General features: G+C 44.9%; 1 protein-coding gene across 1 annotated transcript; it reads right to left on the bottom strand.

Annotated features, from left to right (window-relative positions):
• Nucleotides 1-641: 641 nt before the first annotated feature.
• Nucleotides 642-6,238, bottom strand: MYOC (myocilin). Its single transcript, XM_060232428.1, has 3 exons — nucleotides 5,561-6,238; nucleotides 3,508-3,636; nucleotides 642-1,471 (listed from the first exon to the last, which is right to left on the bottom strand). Exons 1-3 carry the CDS (start codon nucleotides 6,132-6,134, stop codon nucleotides 687-689), a joined length of 1,488 nt encoding a protein of 495 aa, XP_060088411.1. The 5' UTR covers nucleotides 6,135-6,238; the 3' UTR covers nucleotides 642-686.
• Nucleotides 6,239-12,219: the final 5,981 nt, after the last annotated feature.

The raw sequence follows: 12,219 nt of genomic DNA on the forward strand, positions 1-12,219 counted from the left end.
CCCTTTGCCAAGGAAAGGCACTTTGCAATGTGGAAGGACCCATCAGACTATTTTGTACATGGCTGTCGTTTGTAGCATGCATTCTGGATCTGTGAGGATGATTCTTGTGCACTTAACATGTATTGAATGCAACATTTTAAAGTGAATGTAACAGAGGCAGTTGCATGCAGTGCGCTTTCATATAATAAAAATGCAGATAGGCAAAAATTATCTGGAACATTACTCTTTCCTTCCTGTTTAATACGGCCAGGCTTATTGCCAATTGATTATTCCTGCATGGGATCCTGGGAACAAAGAAGTTAAAGTTTGAGCCCAACAGAAGGTCACAGAGGAAAGTGTGAAATCTCAGTCAAGTGGATAGATGCACTGCTTTGTGCGTCAGTCCTAAAACACCTAGCTAGCAAAGACACTGATGTACAAACACAACCTAAGCCACATTGCTGTAAATGCCATTAGGTGCCAATAATACAAGCCATGGAGTGAGAGCTTTGGACAGAGCTGACTTATGGAAGGTCTCCTACACAAACCCGAGCCCTACCATGCTGCTCTGCACAAATCCTGTTCATTTCAACAGAACTTGCATAAGACAACTTCCTGGTGGTTTGTGCCACACGTTCATCAGTGGGAGGGAGGTGGGTAGAGGTGGATTGTCATATCCTCCCATACCACCAGCCTCTCCATGATCTTCACATCTTGGAAAGTTTAACATCATAGGCAACCATGTTGAAGTTGTCCCAAGCTAAGAGTTTTCTCTCTGCTGGGTTGTAGTCTACCATACTGCTGTATCTGTAGCGGTTCTCAAAGCGGATGTTCAGTGGTGAACTGGTGCCTGTGCCGGTGTGGTAAACAAAATTCACACTGGCCTCAGGCGACGAGTAGCTGCTGATGGTGTACAGGGAGCCACAAATCATGAAGGAGTTGGCTATTGACTGCTTGCGTATGTTGGTCTTCCAGGTCTGCTCAACTTCAAGGGTCTCTGGTTCCAATTTAGAAAGCACAATAGCTCCCCTGGCTTCTGCAGTGCTGTAAATTGCCCACAGTCCTATCTCATCAACTGCTAGGTCAATATCTGTGTATCCACCCCATGAGTAGGGGAATTGTCCATGGTAGCCGGCATTGGGCAGCTCCTTTTGGACCTCAACAACTTCAGTCTTCAGGTTATACTTAGCCAGTATTCTGGACTTGCGGCGCTGAAAATATAGGGAGCCCCGATAAACAACAGCTCCTGTGCTTTCCATGGACCGAGGCAAAACGTGAACTTTCGAAGGATAGCCCTTTATAAACTGGTCGGTATTCTCATACTCAAAGACTTGGCGGACATCTGTGCCAACGGTGTCAACTCTCCAAGTTGTCTCATGGGTGTATGGAGTCACAGGTTCTGGATCCCTCATCCACACACCATACTTACCTGCAATGGTCTCTGCCTTGCGGAAGGTCACAGGCTCACCAACCCACACCAGCTTTCCACATCCTATTTCAGGGAATAAACAAGCCAGTTACTCTATCTAGTTGCAAGAGGTAACTAGCTATTTCTCAACCCCCCTGCGTAAACTGTTTAGGCCAAGACAGAAGCCATTTTGCTAAGTTCAGGTTCTGCCTCCAAACTGGGAGACAAGGGAAGGGAGTGTCCTTAGCATAATGGAGTCATACCAGAAATCAAATCAGAGCACATGTATAGATATCTGAAATGACTTCCTATTGAGTCTAACCAGAGCTCATTCATCTGCTGTATCTGGCAGTGTTTTTCCAAAGCCTCTGTCACTGGGGGCTGAACCTGAAAACATGTGCTCGGAGTCACTCAGCCCCCTACCACAGAGCTGTGAGTTATGTGCTTGCAAAAAGTGAGAAATTGACTCTGCTTTCTGAGGTGTCTGAGGTTTCGTGGAGTAATTGTATATGGACATTCCCAGGGCTTTTTTTTTTTAGCAGGAACATACATGAATGCAGTTCCAGCTGGCTTGGTGTCAGGGGGTGTGGCCTAATGTGCAAATGAGCTCCTGCTGAGCTTTTTCTACCAAAAAAAAAAAAAGCACTGGACACACCTGGAGGTCTTTCACATTGTCTGCTAACTGATCCTTTAACTAGAGATGCTAGGGACTGAACCCGGGACCTTCTGCATGCCAAGGATACCCTCTATTGCTGAGCTATGGCTCCTCCCCTACATAGGCTAGGCTGAGAGAGACTGTTTGACCTAAGGTCGCTTAATAAACTTCATGACTGAGAAAGAGTTTGAATCTGAGTTGCCCCAGTTGTAGTCTGGCACCTTTCACCATATTTCAATGTTGGTTAAAAAAAAACACAGGTTAAGGGATTCACTAATCAGTTATCTTGTTCTTAAATGTAAGTTATTTCTGTCAAATGCACTGATATAACTCTCTTTTTGATGAGGAATAAGATAATAACTTCAGTCAGATTTTCTAGACACGCCTACCTTGAATTTCCCTATGGAACTCCAAAGCTGAAACACATGTTAAATGCTGGCATTTGATGCTGTCTATTTAGTAGTATATTAGGCTCAATACAGAATTACTGCCGTGCAAGAATGCAAGAGGAAGGAAAAAACAAAGGGATGGCGGGAGAGTGGGGGGGAGAGAACAGCCAGGATCTGTTGGTAAAAAGAGAAGGAAAGAGGAAATATGTAATAGTCTGCTGGTCTGTCAAGTACCAATTTAATTAAGAAATATCTTGGACAAAATGCATGGTATTTTTTACATTGGCAGTGCAGATTATTGGTGCTATCGTAGCTTGTCTAGCACCTGATGATGATAAATTAAAACATTTCTGTTATTTGATGTCATAAAAATGAGGATGCCGCTTTGCATTACTGGAATTGATGGAGGAACTTCTTCACAATCCTTATAGAAAGCTGAAAAAGCAGCTTGGAGCAAGCAAAGTCAGAATTGCTGCAGGTTTATATGACTATGGATCATGTTTATTTTACTACAGTGAAGAGCAAGGCCAGAGATTCCTTCTCAAAACAGTCATTAAAAAGTAGTTTAAAAACATAAGAACTCTTCAGCTGGGTGTACCTACCAGACTCAGAGGTCTAGTTTGGCATAGTTTTGCACAACAAAATCTCATGCAGAAGTCATGAGGGAGAGAGCCAGTCCCAGTTGCCTGTCCCTCAATAGACTACTTCTTGTTTAAAGAGTGTGGTATAGAGGTTAGAGTATTGGACTAGAATCTGAGAGATCCAGGTTCAGATTCCTACTCTACCACTCTTGTGCCCTCTGCCTGCCACCGCTGCCTTCTAGCTTTTGTTCTGCAGTGAAGCAGGAAGTGTTGCTTGCATTGTTTTAAATACAGTTTCTGGAATGCCAACAATTTAAAAATATTGTGAGATGAGACCCTACAGCATAGCAGGACCAGTTCTCTTGCCCCCACCCCAATCTATGCCTTTTCAGGTACAGAAATGTGTTAGAAGGGGCGCGGGGGGTGGGGGGGAGGGTTTGGCTGGTGAAGCACAGCTAGAAGAGAAATCCACAGGAAATGACATGAACTTTCTACCTGTATCTGCCGCTTCGGTACCAGGAGGGCTGGGTGATGGGTTTTCTAGGAAAAGGTGAGATGCAGGAACCTCTGTTAGTTCCGATTTCATCTCTTGGTAGTCTAGATTCTCCATATCCCACTTAGACACTGTAAGGGCGGGGGGGAGAGGAGAAATAAACACATGAATATGATATCCAAGATGGGAGAAATAACAATCGTGAGCATTATTAGAATGCAAGCACTTGGCATACATTATCTCAGTAATCTTCAAAGCAGTCTTGCAAAGTAGGTGAGTATTATCATCCCCACAATACAAGTCCCTGTTCTTTGCTTCCCTCCCCAGTTTAAACAGGCAATCTTCCCTTTCCCAGTGCTGCAGCCCTGATCCATTCTGCTACCCAGCTGTTTTAATGCACATCTGGGGATCTGAATGTAAAGCGTTACATTTGGCTCCAACAGTGAACAACGAAAAGGCCAAGAGGGAAAATAAGCCCATTGTTTTCTGGATCCTGGACCCAAAGCTATAACCTCGGCCAAGTCAGCTTTTTCTTCTTCTAGGCAACTACCTCATTTTCTTCAGCTTAAAATATGATCCCACCTGTAAATTTATCAGGACACAGAAGCCATTTGTCCTCAAAATTCTGTGTCGAGGGGAAGGGATCTTCTGAGGTACAATGGTTATTTTCCAGCTTGCAAACAGTGTGTCCTAAAGTGATGATGCTCTCGTTCCACTGCTCAGGCATCCCTTTCCAAAAATATTCCCTGGATGGACATGAGATCCCAGCACCAGTATTCCATCACCCCCTATTTCTGCTTTCTGGAGATGAGGTGAGGAAATTACAGCTTTTAAAAAAGGCCTTCTTGGAGCCAGTGGGTCTGTGTTAAGCAAACCTTGGAATGCCCCTCTGTGAAACCTCTTGCCCCCTTCACATTCCCCCCTCTAAAAGGCAACTGTGGACATTCTGAAAGCCGGGAGATGCTGCTCCATAGGACCAGTCTTTGTATTTAAACACACACACACACATAGTGGAAGGTACTGTTTAAAATTGTTAGCAGAGACCACAGGGTGAGTTTGCTCTTCCACTGGGCTGCCTCTGCTCCATTCATGAGGGGAATCTTCAGTGATATTTATAGTTTCTGGCAGGCTGAATGAATTCATGGCAAAAAGGGAGAGGAGGGGAGAAAAAACGATTGATGCTTGAGACAACAGAGAAGAGTTTTCTCTAACCTGGTCACTTTTTGTATAGCTGGTATTGTCATCTGCGCACCATAACAATTGATTTAACTCAGGACCAGCCCAGAAGGCCAAGCATCACCAAAGTGCAAGTACGACTAAGAAAGGAGTAGGAAATACAACAAAATAATTCATGATGCCGTTACAGAAACCAGAGAGAGGAACTCAGTTAGGCTACACAGTTTGGGCTGTCCCATCTCAAAAGCCTGTTCTGGGGCTAGGGAAGAAACTGCAACATAAATAAATGATCAGGGGACTGAAGCCCCTTGGAAGAAGTGTGGTTGTTGTTGGTTTTTAATCTTTTCTGACTTTTAGAAGAGATAGTGCCTCTTTTCTATCATAAAGAACATTCGATCATTTTTAGAACATTGCTTTTTTGTTTTCCTAATATTACAGTATTTTGGCTCTGTTCTGAACCTGTAGAATGCATTGACTGGTCTCAGACATACAGACTTTCTTGTTTTCCAACAGAAGGCAGAATCCCTTGCTGTAGTCCAAGGGACCCAAACTGCAGCTCTCAGAGACTCCACCGCCCCATTGGCCAGCTTGCAGAAGATATTTCTTTAAATAACTTCTCCAAGTCAAGCCAGCTGGCAGCTTGGAGAGTGCAAAGTTAAAGTTGCTTTCTTTCTACCTGTCCCTCACTCCTCCCATCTGTTTTCTTTTCTTCCTTCTTTCCTCCCTCCCTCCCTCATCTGACATTCAAGTCTTGTGGCGCTCAAATATCTGACATTTATTCTGAGAGCCACAAGACATTTATTGTGTGGCTCTTATGTTAAGCATGTTTGGTCACCCCTGCTGTAGTCTAGTCTAAATGACACTGGACATGCAGCCTACCTTCTCGAGAACCTTGCAGGGAATCTCTGCTGGGTACCTCTCCGGTCTGAGTACATTGGTTTGTTCTTAGCTGAGTCACCTCTTGGGTGCTGATCTCTACCCTCCTCACCAACTCGTCTTTCTCTTCCTCCAGCTGCCTCTTAGCCCCTTCTAGGTCAGCTTTGTCTTGGAGGAGGTTACTGATCGTAGCCTCCAGCTTGCTGACTTGGGAGTCCCTCTGGGCTTGTTCCCTCTTCAGGCTGTCTACCTCTCTTCGAAGCAGTCCCATCACGGAAAGAGATGAACCCCTCACCACCTGGCTTCCATGCAGCTGGTCCACCAGGTTCTCTAGAAGGCCAAGCCTTGCTCTAGCCGACTCCAATTCCACTCGCTGGGCATTGCCCTCCCGCTGGAGAGCCCGGATAGCTGTCACTGTTTCATCTGGGCTAGGACAGCTGGCTTCATTTTCGCTAGGGACTGTGAAGGAATAGATGCACCTGCCATCCTGGTCGTTCATCTTGCGGAGATGGACAGTGCTCCCTCGTGCTCCCCACACCACCCAAACCGAGAGCAGGCAGGTCAGCAGCACCTCCATGGTTTCAGCAGGACCTTTGAAAACCCCCACAGACTTTCCCTTAAAAGCAGAGGCTGTCCCTGGAAGCAGAGTGAGCAAGCGGCATTCCCCACAGCTCACTCTGAAACCGAGCTCCCAGAGACCTTGTTTTTATATAGCTGGGAGTTGAGGGAGGTGCGGGAGAGGGTCGCAGTGTGTGCCAGCAACCACAGCACAGAAAAACAGGAATCTCCCTGAACTTTTTTTTTTAAAAGGGATTGTGTTTGGCTTGAAAAGATGGACAACAGTACCCGTGTCTGCTCTTGAAATCTTCACTCTCAACGTTTATACTGACAGGTGTATTAAGATGTGTTGTCTGTGAAGTGGCCAGCTTGATGGTTTGAGTGTGTGCTAGATTGTTTAGTGCAATTCCAAACACTCCACTGAAGTCAATGGGCACAGAAGGAAGTAGCTCTGCCTAGGACTGCTCTGTACTTTTGAAGGTAGGGAAGAATTGTGCTGATCTAGCTTGTTTCTTGCAGTTGCTTTGTTTATAAATATAAGGTGCATTTACAATTGTGCATTCTGAATGCATAACTGCTGCTGGCAGTGTGTTATATGTATGTTTTTTGTTTTTTTACATTTGTGAGTGTGTGTTTGCCTATGCCTGGAAGTTATGGTGACCTCTTGCAACTCCTACTGGGCATGGAGGACATTCAGAGAAGCAACTTGATATTTCCTGCCTCTGCCTCCCAGCCCTGGTATTCTCTGAATATGTGTTGGCTCCTACTCAGGGCTTTTTTTTTTTTAGCAGGAACGCAGTTCCGGTTGGCTTGGTGGCAGGGGCCGTGGCCTAATATGAAAATGAGTTCCTGCTGGGCTTTTTCTACAAAAAAAAGCCTTGTGTGAAGCAATGGAGATGGCAGTGGCCATGGCCTAATATGCAAATGAGTTCCTGCTGGGCTTTTTCTACTAAAAAAGCCCTGCTACTAGATTTTCTGCTTGGTCTCACCTATTTCCCATCAGAATTACAGCCTGCCCTTTTCTCCACTCAGGTTCCATAATAGCTTTTGCTGTGGTCAAAAGGGGCCCTTCCTCTTGCCCGTGGAAGAGCTGGACTTACCATGGACCAGTGTTCATGTCAGTTGCATGAACTGGGTCCCTGGTAATCCTAGAAAAGGAGCTCTTTATAAGCAAGAGTCCCTGGCCCACTTTTCCTTCACTTTACAGTGGAATACTACTACTAAACATTTGATAACCCAGAGTTCACATAAGTGAATATGAGCTATTCCGGGATACCAAATATAAACTCAGCATGGTGTAGTAGCTAAACTAGGATCTGGGAGACCCAGATTTGAATCCCCCCTCTGCCATGGAAGCTCAGCTACGTTGTAAAGGAAAATGTACCACACTGGGTGGCTGCTGTGAGCATAAAATGGAGGAGGGGAGAACAGCACTGCTATACGGTCCCCATTGGGGAGAACAGTGGAGAATTAGCACTAAAGCTCTCTCTCTGAAGTGTTTTTGACTGCTGGGTATTTCCATAAGAATCACACACGACCCATCCCAAAGTTGAAGAGAAGAGGAAGTATTAGCTTGTCCCTCTAACCAAGAAAGATCAGGTATTGCCTTCCCCTTTACATTATAACCCCCAGATACTTCTGGGGCTCCCTAACCAAACACATACAAAGCAGATAATTTTCTAGATAATACTCTCCATATGTAGCAGACGTGCATGACACTTTGAACAGAAGTTTTCAGAGAGCTATCCACAAGCAAGCCAAGGACTCTTCATCAATTTACTGACAGACCACCAAGCCCCCCCCCCTTTCAATGTTACTGCTTCCAGAGTTTGGTTGCCAGGAACAGTGGAGCTGTGGGTGTTCACATCCACGCTCACCCACAACTCGCTACTTGCATTCTTGTGTGGCTATCAGCCTTTGAATTGATACCAGACTTTTTTTTGCTACTCATTTTCCTGGTAATTGATGAGCAGATCCCTTTTTATAAGACTCAGTGTATGAAATAATCATTGTCCCTTTGTATACCTTTCTCGGGTCTCCCACCTCCCCCCAAAAGAAGAGAGGCTACTTCAGCTGCATCCTGATCAGTTCTTGCATCAAGAGTATAACTTGCCAAACAACACGTACCGAAGCGAAGAGAGGGGCAAGGCCATGGGGGAAAGGCTCAGTGGTAAAATTCATACTTATTTAATGCTGGCCCAGGATAGGCAGCTTGCTACACACGGGGTGCAGACCAGTTTAAATGAGACACCATTTGAGGGCAAATACTGTAGTTGATTTTCTTTGCCTCAGCCAGCAAGCTTTACATCCAGAGGTAAAAACTGGCAGAGTGCAAAGTGCTTTCAAGATGCAGCTGAGTCACAGCCTGGCCATCCTGTAGGGCTTTCGAGGCAAGAGATGAACAGAACACAGCTGGTTTGCCATCGTATGCGTCTGCAGACCAAACCTGGACTTCCTTGGTGATCTTCCATCCAAGTCCTAACCAGGACAGACTCTGCTTAGTTTCTGAGATCTATGAGATCAGGTTAGGGCAAAAGGTACCCCCTGTCCCAAACAGAACAACCTTGAGAGGTTTCCCTAGATCAGCGGTCTTGAACCCAGGGGTCAGGACCTTCAGTGGGCCCATCTGCTGGGTTGCATGCTCCAATACAGTCAGTGTGGTGCAGTGGTTAAGGCTGCTGAACTGGTTCCTGAGAAACTCAGGTTCAAAGCCCCACTTATGCCAGGGAAGCTCACTGGGTCACCTCTCTCTCAACCTAACCTACCTCACAGGGTTGTTGTAAGGATAAAATGGAGGAGCAGAAAATGATGTAAGCCCCTTTGGGTCCCATTGAGGAAAAAGGCAGGGTACAAATGAATTACATATTTTTGTTGCTTTTTGGAAGGCCCTTTGTGCATACATAAGAGCAAAGATGTTCTCTCTCCAGCTTCTGTCGGCATACTTTTATTTTTATTTATTTATTTTACTTCATTTGTATCCCCCTTTTCCCCAGTGGGGACTCAGAGTGGCTCACAACATTCCTGCACTTTATCGTCACAAGAACCCTGTTCGGTAGCTTAGGCTGAGAGTATGTGACTGGCCCAAGGTCACCCAGCAAACTTCCATGGCAGAGAGCAGGGACTGAACTTGGGTTCTCCAGATCCTAGTCTGACCACACTGGCTCTACATGCTGAGAGGAGGAGTAGGATAGCAAGGCGTGGTCACTCAACAGAGGAGGGGATTCCTTTTTAGCATAGGCAAGTTTAGAGACTGGCTCCTCTTATTCTCATCACATGTCATGTGGCTTCCTACCAGATGCTCGCAGCTGTCACCTGGGAGAAGTTGAAGAATGCTGCGCTAAATGCAACACAACACAAAAGAAGGCTCTCCAAGTTTATGGCCCTGCAAAATAGGAGGTATACTGCCCCCGCACCGCTGCCATCCTCTGGGATTGTGTGATTACAGAAGAGATTTCAAATATGAACAGTTTTCAGCAACAGACACAGGCAGATGCTTGAAGCAGTGCCCAACTTGTATAACTTTTCAGAATTTCTGGCTCATATTTGCTTAGAGAAATAGAAACTCTTCAGTTGTATCAGCCATTGTTTGTTTCCTATGGATTATCTTATCGCTAAAAAAAATATTCAGAACATTCCATTCAGTTATTGCTTCCTGTTTAGAGAATCCTTAAGAGGCCCTTAAGGAAATTATTAGCACTTGCTTTCCTTCAGAATTCACTTTCATTTAAAAAAAAAAACAATAGAAAGGGGTTCCAAAGTACCTAGATGATAATCCTTTTAAAAAGTTAAGTAAATACCACTGAAAACAAGATTTTGTTCTGAGAAAGCAAAATTAACATTGGTGATACAGTTGCTGACCCAGATGCCACACTCTTTGCCTCCATTTACCAGGAGCAGTTCCCCTTTTAAGTAGTCTCCATCCTTACTCAGTTCCTGCCCCAATTCTGGCCCCTGTTGGGTTTTACCTTGTAAAAATGTTGATGTGAGTTATTAGAAGCATCATGCTGCAGAATACAGCTCCCTCCCAGCAATTCACAGAATCATAGCGTTGGAAAGGACCTCCAGGGTCATCTAGTCCAACCCCCTGCACAATGCAGGAAATTCATAAATACCTCCCCCTAAATTCACAGGATCAGCATTGCTGTCAGATGGCCATCTAGCCTGTTTTAAAACTTCCAAGGAAGGAGAGCCCACCACCTCCTGAGGAAGCCTGTTCCACGGAGGAACCGCTCTGTCAGGAAGCTCTTCCTAATGTTGAGCTGGAAACTCTTCTGATTTAATTTCAACCCATTGGTTCTGCGTCTACCTTCTGGGGCCACAGTAAACAATTCCACCCCATCCTCTATATGACAGCCCTTCAAGTACTTGAAGATGGTAATCCTAAGAATTCAATGTCAAAGTGAGAATGTGAGCACCTTGCCTGTAGCACACGTACATAAATGCTTGCATGTCAGCACTAATGCACCATACAATGCACAGCCTTCTGCACTACACTGAGATGCTGTGCATCTCCATCACATTGCAAAAACCATCCTGAGACCTGTTGAACTGGCTGGAGTGCCTTCTGGTATCATGACCGCTTGTTAGCAGGTATCTACAGCTGACTCGAGAGCAGTGGCTTTTACAGAAGAAAGGCTACTGGATCATTTTCTGTGGGGGAAGCAAGGAAACCAGAGCTAATCTGCTCCTTACACCTGAAGTTTTAAAGAAACTAGGAGGGAATGGTAGAAGAGGCGATACAGAGTGCTGATAAAGATGCAGAAAAGGACAATGCAAATGAAGATGTCAAAACAGTATATTCAGGACAGACAAAATACAAGATATGAAATTCACTACAAGATGACATTATGCCCAGAGACTCAGATGGCTTTAAAAGGGAATCAAACAAATGTTCTGAGGATGCCAAACTAGCTAAATTAGCTCAGTTTAAAGGCTCCCAATTTAGAATGGCATACAGAACAGAGAGCCTCGTGGTTAAGATCAAGTCCCACAGCAGCTTCAATATTAATCACACCTACCCCAATCTGAAGTAGTACCATTTGGAAAAAGGAAGGAAAGGTGCCCTTTGAAAGCACCAGTCATTTCCGACTCTGGGGTGATGTTGCTTTCACAACATTTTCACGGCAGACTTTTCACAGGGTGGTTTGCCATTGCCTTCCCCAGTCATACAAGCGGGGTACTCCTTTTACTGACCTCGGAAGGATGGAAGGATGAGTCAACCTCAAGCCAGATACCTGAAAACCCAGCTTCCACTGGGGATTGAACTCAGGTCATAGCAGAGTTTAGGACTGCAGTACTGCAGCTTTAACACACTGCGCCATGGGGCTATTTAGCCACCGGCTAACATGGATAGCTGCTGCTTGTCTGTCTTTGCTTCTGAGATTCCTGCTGCAACAGAGCAAGGTGAATGAAACTGGGAGATGCCGCTCTTGTCAGCATACAGGTAGCAATAAGTAGCAAGGGCCAAGATGAGAGAGATCATCCAGAGGCTGAGGAAAAATGTTCAGGATCAAGACCCACAATGAGCAAGAAACCAAGAAGCCCCAAAGGGGTCAGAGAAACAAGAGTTCAGTTACAAGCCAAGAGTAGTGTGGAAAAAAAATCAAGACAGACTGGATGGCTGATGACATCCAAAGCAGAAAACAGTAAAGTTGGATGTGCATGAAGAAGTCTGGACTGGGAAAAGTTTTCAAGGAATTCTGATGAGAGCCATTTCTGGAGAGTGGAATGGATTTGAAAACGAGAGGGAAAACTTGGACAACAAACTCGTTTGAGGAGAAATGAAGGAGAAATTGAGTGGGAGACTGGAAGAAGAGGCAGGGCAGTGGTTTTATTTTAAGGGGTGATGTACTGAAGCATGTTTGAAATAAAAAGTTTAAATGTGTGTATGGGGGGGGAGAGAACAACCAAATTTATCATCTTAGTAGTTCAGCCTCATATTGTGCTTTCTTAACAAGTATGTAACTCTTATAATCCAAGGTCATGAAGAACAAGGAAAATATGCAGAATGTAGTATTTCTCCAAATACTAGCAAGCCTACAGTTCTTATCACACAGCCATGATAAGTATTATCCTGATATTATCTTGTCCTGCTACCTCCAACA

Source organism: Heteronotia binoei, chromosome 2 (assembly GCF_032191835.1).
Source record: "Heteronotia binoei isolate CCM8104 ecotype False Entrance Well chromosome 2, APGP_CSIRO_Hbin_v1, whole genome shotgun sequence".
Taxonomy (NCBI): Eukaryota; Metazoa; Chordata; class Lepidosauria; order Squamata; family Gekkonidae; genus Heteronotia; species Heteronotia binoei.